General features: G+C 43.6%; 1 protein-coding gene across 1 annotated transcript in view; it reads left to right on the top strand.

The window, feature by feature from the left end:
• LOC124788347 (luciferin sulfotransferase-like) overlaps nucleotides 1-22626 on the top strand; it is a 379183-nt gene that overhangs the window by 121187 nt on the left and 235370 nt on the right. Inside the window, exon 3 of the mRNA XM_047255607.1 lies at nucleotides 17014-17113. Coding sequence (XP_047111563.1) covers nucleotides 17014-17113 — 100 coding nt within the window. The remainder of the gene's footprint in view (nucleotides 1-17013; nucleotides 17114-22626) is intronic.

Here is a 22626-nt window from a genome sequence, read left to right as displayed (position 1 = left end):
CTGTTCATTATTAAAATTAAAATTGAAGTAGTTTTGCTCTGTGATGAGCATGACTACCGCTGATATTTCTTGTATGTGTGTTGTGAGTACGTATTCTTGTACTTGGAGATTTCTGTCTACACTACCGTTTGTGGATATTGCAGCACCAAGAATAAAACGCATGAATTCAATTTGTTTAATACCACAGGTTTGGTACAAGACAAGTAAGAAATGATTACCTTTTCAAGTCTGTACATGTCCTTTCAGCTCTAGTATTCAATATGTCGTGTGGCCACCATGCGATGCAATTAGAGCTGCTGTACGCCGTGGCATTGATTCAATAAGGTTCTGAATACGTTCCTGAGGGATTTCCCTCCACGCAGTTTGTATCCGAGCCCACAAATCCGTGAAACCAGTTACTGGAGGATCATGACGCACCAGGTGCCGACTAACCATATCCCAGACATGTTCGATGGGGGACATGTTCGGCGAACCCGCAGGCCAGGGAAGCAATGGTATCCTTCGCTCTTCGAAGAATGCCTGTACATACCTCGCAATATATGTCCGGGCATTGTCCTGTTGAAATGTGGCCTGTGGAGATTCCTGAAGCAGAGTGAGTACTCAGGCTCCACAGCCTCCGTTAGGTAATGATTGCTGTTCAAAGTGCCAGCAATACGTATCAGGAGAGATCGGTTGTTGTAACCAGTGGCACCCCAAACGATTACACCTGGTGTTTGTCCGCTCTGCCGCTCCACAATGCAGCCCTCCAGGTTGCACTCACCACGGTACCGCCGGACACGTATGCGGTCACCACTGTAAGACACATTGAAGCGCGACTCATCCGAAAATATTACATATTGCCACTCAGCACCCCAGTGACGGTGTTCACATGCCCATTGGAATCGTAGGAGCTTGTGGGTCCTGGACAATGGAAGCCGACTTAATGGCATGGGAGCAACCAGTCCAACCTGTAGCAGACGGCGATGAACCGTCGATGCCGACAAGTTCTCACCTGTTGCAGTCCTCCAGCGACGATCCAACACTGTGGATGACGCTGTAGGGTCCGTAATGGACATGCGAACAAGATGGCGGTCATCCCGTACTGTGGTCGTGTTCCGTGGTCCAGAGCCCGCTCGTCGCTGCGTACGATCTTCCTCTATCCATTGCTTCGACACGTGCATCACTGACGTAGCAGAATGTCCTCTGCGAGCCCAAATGTCACGGTATGACAATCCCGTTTCCCGGAGACCGATCATTCTGTCCCGTTAGAACTCGCTCACGTGCCGATATGGCTCCTTTTGACGTCGACGAGGCATACTGGCACTCACTGAATTGATTCCACCTTGTGTGATAGCTCTGCACCGACTACACTGGGCGCAACACCGACCCTGTCGGACCGACATGAGAGGACTCTGCTCGGCCTACGTGTATCCCAAAACGTATCACGTACTGCTTGCTCACCCTCGCCACTTCCATCAAGTGTAGCGCTATTCGGGTAATTTCTTCTCGGTATTGCACTTTTCACAAACGACAATGTATGACTTAAAAATCCTTAAAACTAGTAACAGCCTGTACTAAATATTAACAATAGAAGAAAACTATCACATTCAAAAATCACTAGCCCAAGGAAGGAAAGTACTAAACGAATATATATCACTCTGCAATAAAACCGTCTTTGTCACAGTATTATAAACAATCCAAAAATGCAAACGATCAGCCTCTATAGTGAAATTCCATACTCCCCTTACTGCATACCACTCATTCTACATTCCTATCCACAAGCTTCCCCCCTGCCCCCCATCTCTCCCACTCTTGGATACAAACACTGACTCACTCTCTCTCTCTCTCTCTCTCTCTCTCTCTCTCTCTCTCTCCCCCCCCCCCCTCTCTCTCTCTCTCTCTCTCTCTCACACCTCACACACACACACACACACACACACACAAACATCGGCCATGAGGCATACCGAGATAGTCCGTGCAGTTCACATAACGCTGTGTTCTGGATGGCGCAGTGGTTACCGCACCTACCTAATAAGAAGGAGATTCCGAGTTCGAATCCCAGTCCGGTTCATTATTTTGTTCATCGCCGCTGATTCCTCTTAATGTCCTGCTCCTGCTAACACCAATGATCCCCCTTCAATTTACATATACTATTAACAGCAACAACCCACACCACCACACACAAATCAACACTACGTTTATAACGGATACCTGTTGTTACGGGGGACAATATACTTACGCAGCAGGTGTTAGTAGCGGCCATAAACATATCGATCCGAAGTCAGCCGACTTTCAACGATCACAGAGGGCAAGTAAAAGTTTGTTTGCAATCAGAGAAATCTTACGATGAGTTTTAAACAAGCTAGATCACGGATATCAACATAACATCAAATAAAAGATGTAAATGTATATATCAATTCCCAATGTAAATTACACCCCGCATAGCTAGATAAATAATAGATGTACATAAGGTCATGGGATAAACACAGTACTGCAAATATACAAGCTAAAAATAATTTCGTGTTGTATCAGTGGGTGAGAGTAAGTATTTCAATTTGTATTGTGTCTGCATAGTGAATGTTATTACTTGTATTCTATCGAACAACACTCAGTGGTCATTAAGTCCCACCTAAAGGTTGCCGTTCCATCCAAACTGAATAACGTTCAACGAAAATAGTGTGATACAGTCTGACTACTTTCATTCGCTGCTCTACAGGCATCCATACTTAAACAGGACAACGGAACATTTTGTTTAACAATTGAAATATGTTTGTATTGCTTACTGGTTAATTTACCTCCACAGAAATCAATTTGAATCTTCAGAATAACATTTATTTTTTGACTAATTGCTGCGATGTGTATCCAAATTTGTGCATTCGCAGATGAAGTGGCTATACTTCCTCGTGATGATGTTGCAACACCATTGTATCAGAAATTATGTATGCGGAATATCGACAAGCTGACCTCTCGATCATCTTGGCGCCACCTACCTTCTATGAACTTCCACTACAAGCAGATGGTGTTCTGATTAGAAATGCTGCCTGAATTGCGGATACGAGAATTCTTTGTTTAATTACTTCCACATAAGGCTTTCGTGGGAGACCTCAGAGTTTTGCACTTACGCTATCCTAGAAAATTGGTACTTCATTTAACCCATTTTATAAAAAGTGTGAATCTGAAATAAAGATATGAGACTTTATTAACTTCATACTTATTATTCTATCTCAAGAATACAAAAGATTTATATAGATCAATCAGTATTTCCTCGATAGTCAAACAAAGATCAGTTTTTAGCATACGTTTGACAAGTATAGAAATGCAAAACCTATTGTGAGAATGAAATACCGACTTACCAAACCCGACGCTCAATTAAATGAACTTCACGAACAGAACAGAATCTGCTCCACTGATTGTAATCTTAAGCCACACTGCCATAGCATTAGGCGTCTAAACCGATGAATCTCAACAAGCAACATGGCTCACCACACACGTAGTAATGGAAAAAATCTTCTGATCCAGAATAGTCACTATGAGAGAAACTATATATTTCACTGAAGCACTTCAAAAAAATGGTTCAAATGGCTCTGAGCACTATGGGACTTAACATCTGTGGTCATTAGTCCCCTAGAACTTAGAACTACTTTAACCTAACTAACCTAAGGACATCACACACACCCATGCCCGAGGCAGGATTCGAACCTGCGACCGTAGCGGTCACGCGGTTCCAGACTGAAGCGCCTAGAACCGCACGGCCACACCGGCCGGCGAAGCACTTCACACATACAAATTCATGCTGCTTTTATATTTTGCTCTCTCTCTCTCTCTCTCTCTCTCTCTCTCTCTCTCTCTTTCTCATCATGTAAACTCGTATATGTAACATCTCTCAACAGCTTACATTTTCACACTGTAAGAAAGCAGACATTTCCACTACCACCTCCAGCAACAGAATAGAGAGAACACACGCTTTGATCTCCGAAACTCGCAATGTCTTAACGTCCGCGTGCCTTCACCCCTTATTGGCTTAGGCCGTTCACGCTCCAGAGAACTTCAAGAGAGAAATTCCCGTGGCCGACGCCACAGGGAAAATCTATTAGTGGATTCAGGGATAACAGTAAATGTTGTTCGCAAATAATTGACACGTAATAAACTCAATATTTGTAACTTGGAAAGTGTGCGAATACAACGACAACTTTCATCAGGCTGCCCTGAAGTTGGAGAGCAGATTCAAAATATTTTCCGTGTAGAAATAACAGAACACATTCCAAGCTGATCGCTTAAACCATCCTAAAATGTGGAATATGGTCTACATTCACCAATTAGTAGAAGAATGAACAAAGTTCATGATCCACTACATAGTACATCAAGTCCGTCCACATACAGTCCTGAAAAGTCATAGAACGTTCGTTTAGAAGTTATCATGAATTTATGTAACAGCAGTCAAGTTTCGTTATCTGAATGTAGACATTAATCTCAAAATCACATATGAAACATTAAACTGTATAGAATGTAATAAAAGTCCTTAAAATAGAGACTGGACGAAGTTATTCCTACTGAAAATAGGATCACAGCATGGTCTGAATTCTCCTAAAAAAATGAAAAGTGTATGAGTGAAGGTTAAGCTATGACCCCACTATGACCGTGATTACATTAGTAAAATGCGTAATGTGAACAAAATTATTCAAACGAGCAGTGTAGCAAGTTAACAGAAAATATGGCCACATTATGGCCATAAAGTTAAAGTGAAACATCCATAAGTAACATGTGAAAATCGTATAAAAATAATGCAGTTGACAGTATACTAAGTTAACTCAAAATACGGCTGTAGCATAGCCATGATGTGGCAAGTAAAGTATCCAAAGTACCACGTGAAAATGGTACAAAATTACGCAGCTAAAAAGTATAGCAAGCAAACACAAAATATGGCAGCACTACAGCTCTGATTTTGCAAATGAGTTGTCCATAAGAACATGTGAAAATGGTGCAAAAATATGCAATTTAATAGTGTAGTAAGATAATTCAAAAGATGTCATCGCTACTACCATGATCTTGCAAGTGAAACATCCATGAGTAACGGCATATATGAGTGTTCTAATGATCTCATGTTTAAAGATACTGCTAAAACCTAACCTTCTGCAGGTAACTCTAATTGTGCGAACTTTACTACTACATAGACATGAGGACTCTTTCTTTCTCTCTCTTTCTTTTCTTGAGACCTTTGTCCCTCTGCAACGTGGTGGCGGCCTTGATACTATTTATTTGGCAGTGTTAGTTGCAGAGAGTGGCCGGATGCCCCTCCTGCCGACACCCCAAACCCCGTGGGATGGAATGAGGGTACCCCAGCTGTCTGCGTCTAGTATAAGCCATGAAATAGTGTGAACGGTGTTCAAATATCTGTGAGTCGTGTAACTGTGGCGGAACGTGGGGACCATCCCGGTATTCACCTAGCAGGATGTGGAAAACCGCCTAAAAACCACATACAGGCTGGCCAGTATAGGGCCCTCGTCGTTAATCCACCAGGCGGATTCGATCCGGGGCCGGGGCACCCACCCAAGCACCCAAGTCTAGGAAACAGCGCATTAGCGCTCTCGGCAACCCTGGCAGGTCACGTGAGTACCCTTCTCAACAATGATTTCTTTGGACCTTGTAATTTAAAAGGTAGAAGTGAATATACCAAAAATCGGTAAATCATTACTGTTTCTATGAACCCATTAAAATTAAATAAGAATAGTTTAAATGCTTAAAGTCACATAGTTGGCATAAAAGGATTAACAAATTGTAGTACTTGTGGTGCCATGAGAACTTAAACATATTATTAGCATAAGTAACGAGTGAAGTTCAGGCAGTGCTGACCTTACAGAGAACGAATAAGAACATCATTGGCTTCACAAACAAGATTGCGACATCAGTCTTATAACCACATACGTCACAGAATAGCTTCTAACTTGTCCTAAAGAAAAAAAAGATTGCCTCGACTGGTATGCTTAAATACTTAACTAATCGCATAGTACGTAATGGTTACAGGATAACATACACAAAATCTTCCAGATAAATTAAGGAAAATCAGTGGGAGATTATTAATTAATCACGATTGCCCATAATGACAAAATTTAATCTTCCAGTGCATTGAAGAGAGGCGAAATTGTGAGTGGTATGTATTACATAACACTTCAGCAAAGTTCTGCAACACACGGACGGCTAAGGAATGAGCTTTTGTTTTCAACATAGTTCCTGATTACAAGGCAATATTTGCAAACTTCGTGTAGGAGACGCAGTATAATAACTCCATATAACATGATTCAGCCATATGGAATTGGCTACTGTCAGACAAATACCTTTACAACCTCGGCGAAATTTCTCACTGCTCTAGTACACTCCTGGAAATTGAAATAAGAACACCGTGAATTCATTGTCCCAGGAAGGGGAACTTTATTGACACATTCCTGGGGTCAGATACACCACATGATCACACTGACAGAACCACAGGCACATAGACACAGGCAACAGAGCATGCACAATGTCGGCACTAGTACAGTGTATATCCACCTTTCGCAGAAATGCAGGCTGCTATTCTCCCATGGAGACGATCGTAGAGATGCTGGATGTAGTCCTGTGAAACGGCTTGCCATGCCATTTCCACCTGGCGCCTCAGTTGGACCAGCGTTCGTGCTGGACGTGCAGACCGCGTGAGACGACGCTTCATCCAGTCCCAAACATGCTCAATGGGGGACAGATCCGGAGATCTTGCTGGCCAGGGTAGTTGACTTACATCTTCTAGAGCACGTTGGGTGGCACGGGATACATGCGGACGTGCATTGTCCTGTTGGAACAGCAAGTTCCCTTGCCGGTCTAGGAATGGTAGAACGATGGGTTCGATGACGGTTTGGATGTACCGTGCACTATTCAGTGTCCCCTCGACGATCACCAGTGGTGTACGGCCAGTGTAGCAGATCGCTCCCCACACCATGATGCCGGGTGTTGGCCCTGTGTGCCTCGGTCGTATGCAGTCCTGATTGTGGCGCTCACCTGCACGGCGCCAAACACGCAAACGACCATCATTGGCACCAAGGCAGAAGCGACTCTCATCGCTGAAGACGACACGTCTCCATTCGTCCCTCCATTCACGCCTGTCGCGACACCACTGGAGGCGGGCTGCACGATGTTGGGGCGTGAGCGGAAGACGGCCTAACGGTGTGCGGGACCGTAGCCCAGCTTCATGGAGACGGTTGCGAATGGTCCTCGCCGATACCCCAGGAGCAACAGTCTCCCTAATTTGCTGGGAAGTGGCGGTGCGGTCCCCTACGGCACTGCGTAGGATCCTATGGTCTTGGCGTGCATCCGTGCGTCGCTGCGGTCCGGTCCCAGGTCGACGGGCACGTGCACCTTCCGCCGACCACTGGCGACAACATCGATGTACTGTGGAGACCTCACGCCCCACGTGTTGAGCAATTCGGCGGTACGTCCACCCGGCCTCCCGCATGCCCACTATACGCCCTCGCTCAAAGTTCGTCAACTGCACATACGGATCACGTCCACGCTGTCGTGGCATGCTACCAGTGTTAAAGACTGCGATGGAGCTCCGTATGCCACGGCAAACTGGCTGACACTGACGGCGGCGGTGCACAAATGCTGCGCAGCTAGCGCCATTCGACGGCCAAAACCGCGGTTCCTGGTGTGTCCGCTGTGCCGTGCGTGTGATCATTGCTTGTACAGCCCTCTCGCAGTGTCCGGAGCAAGTATGGTGGGTCTGACACACCGGTGTCAATGTGTTCTTTTTTCCATTTCCAGGAGTGTATCTGGCTTGGGCAAAGTAACAGATTGGTTTGACATGTCCCTCTCATGTCATGAAGGTTAGCTACCTCCTGCCTCACTGGCACATATTTTTTTAAAATGATACACGTTGAAACAAACATGGTTAATTATAATATTGTTCTACCTCTTGTAGGGCACTCTGTCTTTCACTTGTATTAACAAAAGTTGTCATGAAATTGTTTGTGACTGGTCTTACATATCGTACAGAGGTCATGGCTTTTTTAATTGGTTCCTTACTGATCTAGCAACGTACTATGTAGCAGGTATTTAGTGCAGTATTTCTATTGGTGACTACGAACAATGTACTGACAATATTACATCAGTATTTTCTATTTTTCCAGACTAATAGTTATAGCTATTAGGAGTATAATGTTTTTGGTTTGGTTAGCAACTCCAAATATATGTGGCAAGAGCAAGTCGTTAACGCTTATTTTCCCTCGGGTAGCAGGTCAGGTGCTGAAGTGTGGACACGTGGACGCACAATGGTGAGCCTACACTGACAGGCATTGACCACTTAGTGGTGCAGCTACGACCATGCAGAAAACATTAGATACTAAACTATATGACATGTCTGTGGGAAGACTGTCCGACGTAGAGGAGGACTAACCAATTCACTGATTCATGTACAGATTAAGGTACCACATATAAAAACATCTGCACTTATACCAGTTACACTCTCATCTCCATAGACGGTCGCCTAACCTTGTTTTCCTGAATATGGCAGCTAGGGGAGCGGCTGGTATCTCTATACGGCGATGGGGAAAGGCTGTGACATATCAGAGGGAGACCTCGTCCAGGGTATGGCGATGAATCTCGTCCCACAACTCGAGTATAATTGTAAACATTTTATGGGCGTTAATAGGACATTTGTGGTGGTTTACATTTTGCAGGCCGGCCGGAGTGGCCGAGCGATTCTAGGCGCTTCAGTGTGGAACTGCGCGACCGCTAAGGTCGCAGGTTCGAATCCTGCCTCGGGCATGGATGTGTGTGATGTCCTTAGGTTTGTTAGGTTTAAGTAGTTCTAAGTTCTAGGGGGCTGAAGACCTCAGAAGTTAAGTCCCATAGTGCTCAGAGCCATTTGAACCATTTGAACATCTTGCAGGTTATGGTCGTCGTATACTGATATTCTGTCTCTGCAATAGAGTGCAACGTGTCCAGTGCGTCCACAGAAAAAACGTACCGGCGTGTTGTTCTCTGTCCTCCAAATGTCAGTTTTTCTGCGGGACGATGCACTTGGCGGAAGAGTTGCCTGTAACTGCGTTGGTCTGATGCTGAGTTCACGTTTGATAGTTGGCCAAGTCTGTATTTAGTGGTGCGTTCTACAAGTGATGGAGACTGAAGTCACAGATCGATAAACCGCTTCTCGACGTTCTCTGTTACCTCTTGACGCATAGGGTCGACATTAACGGCTGCTGTACAGCTCTATATCTTTTCTCTTACTGTCTGGCGTACGAGACAGGCAGGCTCATAATGTGAGACCTGAGTTTCTCCTGGCGTATACAACTTTCAAACAACTTCCGGGAATTCAGCCAGGTAACACTTTCAGCGACCGCCGATATTTCGGCGGGAGAACACCCATTTGCCTTGAAAATGGCGGGGTGTTCTCCCGCCGAAATATCGGCGGTCGCTGAAAGTGTTACCTGGCTGAATTCCCGGAAGTTGTTTGGAAGGCTCATAATGGTCGTTCGCAACTGCCACTGGGACCATATTTGGCAGTCAATGATACCTGATTTTCTCTTGTTGCATTTCTTCGATTCTCTGGCGCCACTTGACGATTTCCTCTGTTGATGTGACACCATTTACAAGAAGATCTTGGTACATGTCTTCTGCGACTCCTTTCATAGAGTGTTGTAAGGTACCAGTATTTTGCACCTTACTGTAATAGGATAACTGTTGCAAATACAAGTTAGATATCGGTTATTATGTTATTTATCAGGCAATGAGCCTATTGAAATTAATATAGGGAGTATCAGACGGCATAAGACGCGTATTAACTTTAAGGAATTCGCATGTTGCATGAAGTCGGGGTTCAGGCGATATTTTCACGGAGTTTGGCTGGAGCGGACGAGCGGCACTGCTCAAAGGCTGGGCAGAGGGGTGCGGAAGTTTACAACCGACCATTACGAGTCGGCATGCGAAAGCTTCCCACTGGGGGAGACGCGCCGTCGGAGCAGGTAGGCACCCATTGCGCGGACAACACAGGCAGGGCTTCGAGGGACAGCGCCTCGTTGGAGCTGGACGTTACGCCGACGCCACCATGTCGAGATGAGCTGGCGCCTAAGGGAGCCTTCCCACGAATCTTAACGTTTTCTGGGGCTTTCTAAGGAACGCGGTTAAGCTAGTGGAATGACCTTTTCCCGCGCGAGGGTGAACAGAGGGACACGATTGGTGGGTTCAATTTTGAACGGAGTTTCAGTTTGTTCCAGAACATTCTACGCGCAGGAAGGCTCAGAATGTTTTAATTGGCTGGATGAAGCCAGGAAATAATAGTGGGAGCGAACTGTGCTGGTCTAGTGCCACGGGATTGGCCAGTTCCAAAAATAGCGTGGGGGTGCTGATTTTTACGCAGAGGGAAGCTTTTGGAGCTGTTATCGAGGAGAAGTGTCTTAGCTCCTGTAGCGAGCGGGCGTCGTGCTTTCGGCTCTGCTGTAGTAGAGTAAATTCTTTTCAGTGCGCTGTGCAGAACTTTGAATAAGTCTGCCAGCTGCAACTGAAACTAGTATTCAGTTAGGGGTACTGTCATGCTTTACTGTTAGAGACAGGCTGATTCCGCTAATTACGGTTGGGAATACTGTCTCACAGGAAGCAGACAGGAGCAGAGAAATTTCCTTGAGCCACACTTTATTAAAGGCGCTACTGGATTCCGCCTTTGGGCTGGTGAGTCCCGTCTTAACGAGTGCGAGACGATTGGAAAGAAAGCAGAATTTGCTTTTGAATAGCGGTTTACGAACAGGAAGCCTGTTCGTGAAAATAATTTCATCTTTGTTACAATTGAGGCTCCCCGACGACGCAGACGCCAACGGCAGCTTGCTGACCTGTCCACGACGCTGCATTTGGTAACGTGATGCTCAGCTTCGGCATTTAATCCGATAATACGCACGCCTGTGATTACCAGAGCTCAGTTTTCCAGTCACGCTCTTATTGAGAATTTGTTAATGTTTGAATTTGTTAAGGGTTGTCTGACGTATTTTATGCCGTCTGACAAGGGGATAGAGTAGAAAATAACAAGAACAGATGCGTTATCCGACCTTAAGAGTTAGTTTTGGAATTTAAGGGCCATTGCCATTACTAGCTTTATTTTATAAGTGTATGTCATAGTTCAGTTTGATGTTAGGAAGATTGTTGTTCAATAAATGTGTTCAATGCTACCCTTGTTTGTTTAGTAGTGATCAGTTCCCTGAACACTATTTAGTTATTAAATATTAATCAAAATTAGTGAAGGGGCAGTTTTAATTAACAGGTTGGGTCTCATAACAGGCCTTCAGCCAGAGCCAACGACCCGATCCAGTAGGGAAAGTGAACAAGTAAAAGCATTCTTGTTAACCCCCCCCCCCCCTCGACATTTGGCTGACCCGCCTAGCGTTCCTTATCATCATTGTATTGAAGGAAAACCCCTTCCAGTGTGACATTTTGTCACTTTTTGTCATGTTTGGGTTCACAGTAGGGCTTAAGGCCTAGACCTTCTGTGTCTTGTCTATTACTGTTTCAGTTTTTCATGAAGTTGGGCTTCGTCCTTCAATAGTTCCTCCTCTAGCCGATTTGCTACTGACTGTCACCAAATATTTTCTTCAGTTACGCCTATAATTTTTCCAGCTACTGAGCTTCTCTTCCTTGTTCTCGAACCACTGCTGGGCTGCGCCGACCACGTAAAATTATACGTTTGCCAGACACATCTTTTCATCCACTTGTTGTATTTGGCAACCAGACCGAATTCTTTCAGCGATTTCATCGATTCCTAAACGCGTCTCTGGGAAACACTGATGAACGCCTGATATGCATCTAACTTACTCCTGCTTAGGAGTCCATCTGCCTTTGGAGTATACGGATCTTAGGAAAAGCGTACTGTTTCTATTCCACTTCCTGTCCTTGTAGGCGACGACTTTTACGTTGCGTAATTGGAGCCACTGTGAAGCAGACGCTTAGAAGTACACACCAAAGGACCCGCTTCCAACAACCAGTGTCACGCTGGAACCACAACTGAGTCGAAATCCGAAGACAATGTCGTCAATGAAGTACAACACTTAGCACTGAAACGACGTTTATGATTGACACCAACGCGCAGCCAGAACAGAACTGGACTCTTGGACGAAGAGTGCTGATATCTATACAAACATCGAATATGTCAGAATGCTGCTATTTATTCAAACATAGAATATTTCAGGATATTGACACATTAGAAACATAAGATTTTTGAGAATCGTCCTCAAATATTATTTTTATATGAATAGGTTCGCCTTCATCAAACAAATTTTTACTATTTTTTTATTTAATAGTATGGCTAGGGCCCCCCGTCGGGCAGGCCGTTCGCCGGGTGCTGATCTTTCAATATGATGCCACTTCGGCGACCCGTAGTCGATGAGGATGATAGGATGATGATGAGGACAGCACAACACCCAGTCCCTGGGCGAAGAAAATTCTCCCACCCAGCCGGGAATCGAACCCGGGCCCAGAGGATTGACAATCTGTCATGCTGACCATGTTTTTTTTATCGTTGTGTTTGTTCTTTGCGGACGTCACATGACATCCGTTAAAGTTCGTTTCTTGATCCTTCCACTCAGTTTTTTATTACGGAGGCCAACCAGCCCTCTGACTGAACACGCTGAGCTACCGTGCCGGCGACCATTCAGCTACCGGGGCGGGCACAAACTTTTACTGGCTGTTACCTATTTAGAATGCTGAAGATTAGATGGGTAGATCACATAACTAATGAGGAGCTATTGAATAGAATTGGAGAGAAGAGAAATTTGTGGCACAATTTGACTAGAAGAAGGGATTGGTTGGTTGGGCACATTCTGAGGCATCAAGGGATCTCCAATTTAGTATTGGAGGGCAGCGTGGAGGGTAAAAATCGTAGAGGGATACCAAGAGATGAATACACTAAACGGATTCAGAAGGATGTAGGTTGCAGTAGGTACTGGGAGATGAAGGAGTTTGCACAGGATACAGTAGCATGGAGAGCTGCATCATACCAGTATCTGGACTGAGGACCACAACAACAACAACAACAACCTGTATCAGCTACTCCCATGTTCGGAACTATTACACACAAAAATAATGGTGTAACCAACTAAGTTACATTAGCTGAAGGAAAACCTATAACAGGTCTGGCGACACACAAGAAAAATAATTATATTAACATGCTTAACAGCCTTGCATACTAGCCATACATACTATAAAATGTTCTGGTGTATGTGTCAACGTCAAAATTGTACATGTAGGTATGTAGTAAGTGCTGGTGAAGACCTGGAAGCGTCTGGCGTTTATATATAGATAGTTGAAGCCAGCAGAGGGCACTATTGCTAGGATATATATTAACCAACATCGTAAATTTAATAGTTAAAATGCAGTATGCTAAGTCATTAATTAAAGTTACTTCACATGCAAAATGAGCGTCTGACAATAAAACATACACTGATATACAATATATGGAATTATATCCATACTTAAAATCCAAATAAGAGGTTCAAATAGTAATAATGGGATATTCCTAGCCGGCAAAGTAAAGCCAGTATAAAAAGTTCAAACATATAACCACATCTATAAATCGAAACCTTTGAACATAACGAAACAATTAAACCAGAAGCGTAAGTGTATGGTAATTAACGAAAGAGTGGTAATTAAAAATTCACTAGTCAGTAACATCCGGAGTGAGACCTCAAAGGCGCCGCCTCGTGGCTTCTCTGTATCCAGTTCTTGTTCTTCTGTGGGGGGAGGTTGCGGAAGAAAGCCTAGTCTCTTCGCCGCACGTCAAGCTGCCGAGGCGCTGGAAGCTACCCGAACTGAGTTTCTGAATACATCAAAATAAGGATTCATGTTCAACTCATTCTGTTCAGTCAGCAGTAATTCCGTTTGCCGTTTTCTGTATACATAAATCTCCATTTCCACGAGTAGGTTCAGTAATGGTCCCTTTGGTGCCCTATGCGACACTCCCATATTGTCTTCTATGTTTGCTGCCCATGCTTTTCTTTATCCAAATGTGTATCGAAAGAGCTCTTGTTTTGGCTACGTTTATGGTCTCTAAAAACGAGTTTTGAAATTTCTTTCCGTCTGACCGATATGAAACTTGTCACACTTTTCACAGTTGATCTTACTCTAAATATTTGTTGCTGTTGTTGCCAGTTTTGTGGCGTGGCCTATAACCAATGGTACCTTTCGTTTGAGGTCTAATTTTTACTTTCGTTTTTCTGAAAGCTTGTGTAATCCTGTCGCTCTGTGCACCATTGTATTACATAGCAACAAACTTGTTAACCTCTGAATCTATTTCCTCCTTCTTGTCACACATTTTTAATTTTAGATTATTATGAAGATTCATTACATCACGGTCCTTATACCCGTTTGCCCCGGCTACTTGTTTAATCACATTTACTTCTTCCACTTCGTCATTAGTGGTGAGTGGTAGTTTTGGCATCCTGTTCATCATCGCTCTGAAGTATGTTCACTTATGCTTCTTCGGGTAACAGGATTTCACATTTACAATCGTGTCAGTAGCCGTTGTCAACAATATGCTTATCTTATGGCGTCCATGCCTCTTAGTTAACCTAGGATCCAAAAACTTACACTGCCAATACTGTGACAATCACGGAACCTACGCCGGCCGTTGTGACAGAGTGGTTCTAGGCGCTTCAGTCCGGAACCGCGCTGCTGCTATGGTCGCAGTTTCGAATCCTGCTTCGGGCATGGATGTGTGTGCTGTCCTTAGGTTAGTTAGGGGACTGATGACCTCAGATGTTAAGTCCCATAGTGCTCAGAGCCATTTGAACCATTTTGAACGGAACCTACTTGAGGAAATGGAGATTTATTTACACAGAAAACGGCAACCGGACTTACTTCTGGATAAAAAGAGTGAGTTTAACTTGATGCTTATTTTGCTGTATTCAGAAACCTACTTGTCTGAGCAGCGTCGAGCGCCGCAGTAGCTTGGCGTGCGGTTGTGTGCGCCGACCACCAGCGGCGAGGAGGCGGGCCTTCTTCCGCAACCTCCACCAGAGGGAAACGAGAAGTGCATACAGGGGAATCACGGGGCGGCGCCACTGAGATTCCGCTCCCAATGTCTCATCGACTATCGACTCTTTAACAGTCGTTAATTAATTCGTTAATCACCCTACACTTACGGTTACGGTTTAATTGTTTTCTCATGGTGGAAGGTTTCGATTTGTAGATGTTATTGTATGTCTGAACTTATTATACTGGCTTTTACACAATTGCTTTATTTTGTAAGGCTAGGAGCTTTCCATTATTACTATTTGCACGTCTTATGTACATTTTAAGTATGGATCTAATTCCATATGTTGTATATCAGTATATGTTTTATTATCAGACGCTCAGTTTGCTACGTGAAGTAATTTTAAGTAAAGACTGCGCACACTGCATTTTAACTATTAAATTTACGGTGTGGGTTATTCGTGTAATCTAGCTACACAGGCCTCTTCTGGCCTCAGTTGTTTGTATAAGTACCAGACGCATCTAGGTCATCGCCAGCACTAACTCTCTACCTAGATGCATAATTTTGATGTTGAAACTTACATCAGAATATTTTACGGCATGTATGGTATTCATAGTGTTAATCATGTAAATGTTTTTTTTTTAATTTTCATATGTGCCACCAGGCATGTTATAGATTTTGCTTCAACTAATTTTACTTAACTGGTTACAATATTGTTCTTTGTTTGTAACAGATCTGCAGATGGCAGTAGCAGAAACCGGCAATAGTAAATTGTAAAAAATTGTGTGAAAAAGACTGACCTTTACAAATAAAGTGTCACAATATGATAACGGACTCATTTTTAGACTTAATGTGTTCCATTGATGAATATTCAATAACGAATAATTGCTGGTCGCACGGTTTGAAACGGCATGCCAGTGTGCAAGTGACGCTAACCACATCACTACGGTGATAGTACCACAACGAGCGCCAGTAGTTCATATGATGCATTAGCTGTCTATTTATAACAACTTTTTGTTCCACTCTAAACGTACCATTGATAATTTTGATTCCTGGAAATGGAAAATAAATATCGGAGCAGAAGAAATGAATTAAAATCTGTGTCGCGGCCGGCATTCTAACCCGGCTCGCCTTGTTTGCTAGGCATAAATGCTAACCCACCACTACAACACAATGGCCAACAGTGCTGCACGAACTACTCAAGTCGATAGCCCTCCCCAACACATATTTCATATCTGCATCTTATTTTCCCTTACACTGTCGAGTCCCGGCCGCAGCACAAATTTTGATTCATTTCTTCTGCTTCGATCATTATCGTAGATGACGAAGAGACTTAAATATCCCAGGGAAACATTTAATTATAAGATCTTTAAGGAAAATAAATATCTGATGCAATTTATCGATAATTTTTTTTGTATTGACTATCATCTTTGGTTTTTTCTTTGACAAGCTTTTCTAATAATCGACCAGACTTAGGAGTGTTTCGACCGCATGGTCACATGTGAGACCTGTCATATAGATCAATTGCAGGGAAGGTACCCCAGCAACGAATTGTAAGAATTGTTGTAATTTGCGGTCGTATATTAATTTATTCGTTCATTAATGTATTCACTCCGATAGTTTCGGAATGCTGGATTGTAAGATATCTATTTACTTACATAGGTTATTTGATAACACTGATCCCCACTCGCCCTAACACATTACTAGTTGTTTCGCGTCAGTAAATGGAGACTGAGTAACCTATGTTAGTAAATAGGTATCCCAGATGCTAGTGTTCACTATCTAGTAAAGTGAAAATATCAAACTGCAATGGCAGAAGATCGCTACATATTTTTCTCGTGTTACTTTTTCAGCTGCTCTATCGATATCATCATAATGTTAATCTCAGAACAACAACGTCAGTTTCTAATGTTTTAAAATGTCATGTCTTTGTTACGTGAACATTGCGACGAACTACAATATTGCGAAGTACGTGAAATTCTACATCTGTTGCGTTCGTCAGTAGTATACTTAAGATTCCTGTTTCAGCGGCTGTCACTGAATCATAATTCTTCTCTGTTTAGGTACTACCTGGACCCAGGAAATGGTTTGGCTCATCGGTAACGACTGTGACTTCGACACAGCGAAGAAGAAGAGACTTAACGAGCGCGTGCCTTTCATCGAGTAAGTAGTTATCAGCCCTTGTAAATTGGAAAAATCTGTGGTTTCCTTGATACATTACACTTAATACGAGTACTTTCTAAGTTACTTCACGAGAAAAACTAATGTAACGCGTTTTACAACAGGCTTACGTCTGTAGAAACAATTGTGTTGAGGTTACTTAGCTGATAACACTTTCAGAAATAACTCTTCCGCTTCACTTTATTTTATTAATTGACGCCATGTCGTAGGAAACAGAGATCTCTGTTCACGAACTGCACTTCGCGCCCCCGTACCTAAGGATGGTTTACAGTGCAGTATGAAAGCGATAGTCGATAATAAAAGAAATGATCCAGACGGTGCTTGCTAATTTATTATTCACCTTATTGATTTATTCATAACTAGTTTCATTGTTGAGGTGTTGTTATCATGTGAGATGTAAGTTTATTATCTGACATAAATAGGAGTAACATATGTGAAGGCTACAGATACCATTAAAAAAGGAATAATTGTTTAAATAAAAATATATTTTAATGTAATACGTTTTTAAATCTGGATAAAAAGTAAAAAAATAATTTCTTCTAGCGCCATACAGATTCATAGCCCCATACAGCTAGCCATAACAATTTGTGCTTCTTAATTTTTAATGGCTATGACAATAGTTGGAAGACTTGGAATTCAAAACATGGGGCGCATGCATTGCATACTTGATACTTATTAATTTACTTCCCAACTATTATCTACTGCATGCGCCCCACGTTTTTCGTTATAAAACTTACAACTCCTGTCATAGTTGTTAAAATTTCAAAGCACAAATTTTCTGAACTATTTGTATGGGGCTAGAAATCTGTGTGGAGCCTAAAGAAATTATTTGGAGTTTTTTAAGTCCAGTTTTAAAAAGTTTTAATTTAAAAAATTATTTAAATGATTGTTTTCTGCTTTTTAGTATTGTGTGCGTGTGTGTTGAAATTTCGCAACGATTTTTATTATATTTTTTGTTTAATTACACACATAAAAAATGTTTTGCTTCGCCTTGGTTCCGAGAGTTCCGGAACCTGTACAGAATATTGGAAGAGAGTTCAACATAAACATCCTTTCTACCATTTCTATTGCTCATGAAAACCACATATGGCCTGTTCTACCACCATACAGCGAGACCTTAAGAGTGATGGTTCAGATTGCTGAACACACCGGTACCTCTAGTATCCAATAGCACGCCCTCAAGCGTTGATGCATGCCTGTATTCGTCGTGGAACACTATCCACAAGTTCATCAAGTCACTGTTGGTCAGATTGTCCCACTCCTCAATGGCGATTCGGCGAATATCCCTCAGAGTGGTTGGTGTGTCACGTCGTACATAAACAGCCCTTTTCAACTATCCCAGGAGTGTTCGATAGGGTTCATGTCTGGAAAACATGCTGGCCACTCTAGTCGAACGATGATACGTCGTTATCCTGACGTGCACGGTGGGGGCAAGAATTGTCATCCATGAAGACGAATCCCTCGCCAGTATGCTGCCGGTATGGTTGCACTATCTTTCGGAGGACGGCATTCACGTTTAGTACAGCCTTTACGGTACCTTCCATGACCACCAGCGGCGTACGTCGGCCCCACATAATGCCACCCCAAAACAGCAGGGAACCTCCACCTTGCTGCACTCGCTGGACAGTGTGTCTAAGGCGTTCACCCTGACTGGGTTGTCTCCAAACGCGTCTCTGACTATTGTCTCGTTGAAGGCATATGCGACACTCATCGGTGAAGAGAACGTTATGCCAATCCTCGACGGTCCATTCGGAGTGTTGTTGGGCTCCATCTGTACCGCGCTGCATGGTGTCGTGGTTGCAAAGATGGACCCCGCCATGGCTGTCGGGAGTGAAGTTGCGCATCATGCAGCCTAATGTGCACAGTTTGAGTCGTAACACGACGCCCTGTGGCTGCACGAAAAGTATTATTCAACATCGTGGCGTTGCTGTCAGGGTTCCTCCGAGACATAATCCGTAGGTAGCGGTAGTAGCCCTTGGGCGGCTTGAGCGAGGCATGTCATCGACAGTTCCTGTCTCTCTGTATCTTATCCATGTGGGAACAACATCGCTTTGGTTCACTCAGAGACATCTGGACATTTCCCTTGTTGAGAGCCCTTCATGGCACAAATTAACAGTACGGACGCGGTCGAATCGCGGTATTGACCTTCGAGGCGTGTATCTCCTTCCTGGTGGAATGACTGATACTGATCGGTTGTCGGACCCCGTCCGTCTAATAGGCGCTGCTCATGCATTGTTGTTTGCATCTTTGCGCGGGTTTAGTGGCAGTCAACGGGACTGTGTCTGTGATATAATATCCACAGTCAACGTCTATCTTCAGGAGTTCTAGGAACTGGGGTGATGCAAAAATTTTTTTGGTGTGTGTATTTATATATGTACTATCTGTTTACCTGGAGCTCTCCCTGTGTAAGCATATGTAGCACATATTGCATGCATCTCCTCTTCCCCTCTCTTTGTCCATCTCCTCTTTCCCCCCTTACTCTGCTCAGATTTACCTGTTCATTCACATACTTCCTGAAATGCATTGTATGGACCTATTGGTAGAATGAGTGTGAATAGACTGTTTGGGCTGTTACTAGTTTCAGAGCTCCCATCTGCACCCATGTCTTGTCCCGGTTCCCAATCCTATTCACAAACTCGTCACCCTCTTCACTGTAGCACTGAAGGAATGCCAAGCCTAAGCCCTTTCCTTCAGTTTTGTGAAGATAGTTAGACGTCTTGGTAACCACTGTATACAAAAACTGTTCAGAAAGTTCGGAAATTGTGAAACGACGTTTCGTACGCACAGTTTCCGCAAAAGTTCACCAGCCACACCTGAATATCTTCTTCACCAAATTGCATCGTTAACATACGTGGGACCAGCCTTGGATTAATCTGTACCATTCGCTCACCACATAAACATTCACATGCCGCAACTGATGATGAATGTCGATGGTACTGACTCCTTCTGCATGCATGAAGCACGTGGCACAACGTATCTCGCAATAACTCCGTCCATTTTACTTGCTACTTACACACTGATGAACACTACGGAGAGCTGAATGACGCAACATCAACTTAGAAGTAAACATTTTCAACCCCGCAAGCGACATGAGGCTATAAGTATTTATTTTTAATTGACGATCGGAGATCAATTTACGAATAGCCATCGTATGCGTGACTCCCCAATATACCAGATAATAGGCTAACACCGTTTGTCTAATAAACGTAAACATGGTCCGTAGTAGGCTGTAATGTGATGTTTATTTAATCGTACAACTAGTTAATTTGAACTAAGTGTGATTGTCAAGAACATTTGCATGTCATTTTCAAATCTCTCGTAATTACAAGTAAGAAATAGCCATATTTCGTCATTTTACGAGAGGATCCACACTACAGTGACACCTTCTAAGACCGTATTCTGAACTTTGCTTTACGTATTCAGATTCCTGACGGCCATCCAGATTTAGGTTTTCTATTATTTTGCTAAGTCCCTTAAGGCGAATGCTGGGATGGTTCCTATGAAAAGGTCAGTACAAATTTTCTTTCCCATCCTTTTCTAACCAGAGCTGGTGCTTCTCTCCCATGACCTTGATGTCGAAGGGGCATTAAACTCTAACCTGCCCTGCTATGCTGATTCTATAAACGAAGACACAAGCCAAACCCAGCAGTACCGTCGTTTTGTGAATATTCTGAATGACCATGATTTCCACATCGTTGCTCACAGCCGACGTGACACAAATACTAACCCTGGTGCAGTTATTGCTTCCATTAAATTCTAGAGGCGCACCACACTAGAAGCCAAAGATCCAACTGGGAGTGACCACCTATCTGTCCACCTCCAGATACCATACGATTTAGCAAACTAGACCCAGTCATCCACCCTGACAAATCCAGGACTAGTACTGCCCAGACTGGAACGCGTATCATACACAAAACCATACCCTAATCGGCGACCTTGACTTCAATCTCCAGAGTCCTGAAGACATCCAGCATGATGCCGAGTCCCTACTACACTTCATCACAAATTCAATTGCCAACCTTATACCACTTCGAACTGTCTATTACTATCGTCCCACTCGTCCTTATGCGCTATTGCTCTACTCAAAGAACCCCATCGTCTCTGCAGAAAAATCTTTCATAGTGATGACAGAGACACGCTCAGGCGCCGCCAACACCTCCAGCGATATGATCACTTTTGTTTACCAGCTAAACGACATCTGGACTTGCACACGATATGCAATAAATTAAACGAAACAGCTGCAAACTCTACGAAGTGCTGGAAAGCTTTCCATAGGCTTTTGGGTTAAAAGATCATTTCCAAGTATCCAACCTCTCAGAACAACATACCTTTTCCTGACAACCTCACCAAAGCTAACTACTTCGTCTCCTAACTGCAATACATTTTCATCATCGCACATGAGCCCAACTTTGATAATTCGACGGTCGCCTGTGACTGTGAAGGTACAAACATAGTCATATACAAAACGCCTTTGATAGAATACAGCACCCTGAACTGCTCATCAAGCTACAAACGTATACCTAAACACTTTACTATGTCTACGTTGTAACATCCTTCCTTCATACATGTTACTATGAAACACGCCAGCATCCGCATGTTTCACCCTACAGTAAGTTTGCCTCAAGGAACTGACGAGCCCCTTCCCCTTCACATCCTCCACATAGCACAAACTCCCAATCCTACTCTCCTTCCGCCCTTTCACCTATCTCCTGAAACGTGTTGACAGCACTGCTTGTCTACCCGCTACATCTTCCAACTATCTCATTCGTCCCTCCAGCGACACAAGCTTCTCTTGGTTTAGTGGTGTAACACATGGAAATTTCCAGTAAATCTGCAGAAAAGCTAAGCCATTACCTTTGCTGGAACCACTCTACGTTTCCGTCATCCATATTTTCAACTGTTCCTCTGCAACCAACTCAGTAAAAAGAATCTGTCTGGGTAGAAAACTAACATAGAGGGCATTTCAGTACAAAGCCCGAATACGACTGAAACTACTAACAGGGCTCACGTATATATCTCTCTTATGTCCCATCCAATCTTATGACGACGTGTGTACATGCAAACTGAACCAACGAATGAAAATTTGTACCAAGGCTGTGATTCCAAACCAGGTGTCCTGGTCACCTGGCAAATGCACTAACTACTATGGAATCCTGGAACAGTGTCTTTGCACAACTGCATGGACTCCCCTATCAAGGCTCCCTCCTCAGCCCAAATTCCCAGTCACGCGTCAGCCCACTTGGTACTCCAACTAAACTCGAATAACATTACAGAGGCTCTCCAACTGTAATGGAATAGAACCTCATCATCGAACGAAATCGAGGATACTGCCTGAAATCCAGGAAGGGTACTTTAACCAAATGAAAGTAAATGGTTCCAGAGTCTTTCCAAGACTCAAACATCTATGATGTGTGTATGCAGACTGAAGCGACGAATGAAAATTTGTACCAAGCCTACGGTTTGGATCCGCGTCTCCTGCTCCCAGGCAGATGCAC

The sequence above is a fragment of the Schistocerca piceifrons genome, chromosome 3, assembly GCF_021461385.2.
Source record: "Schistocerca piceifrons isolate TAMUIC-IGC-003096 chromosome 3, iqSchPice1.1, whole genome shotgun sequence".
Classification (NCBI taxonomy): domain Eukaryota; kingdom Metazoa; phylum Arthropoda; class Insecta; order Orthoptera; family Acrididae; genus Schistocerca; species Schistocerca piceifrons.
This window is presented reverse-complemented; position numbering and strand designations above follow the sequence as displayed.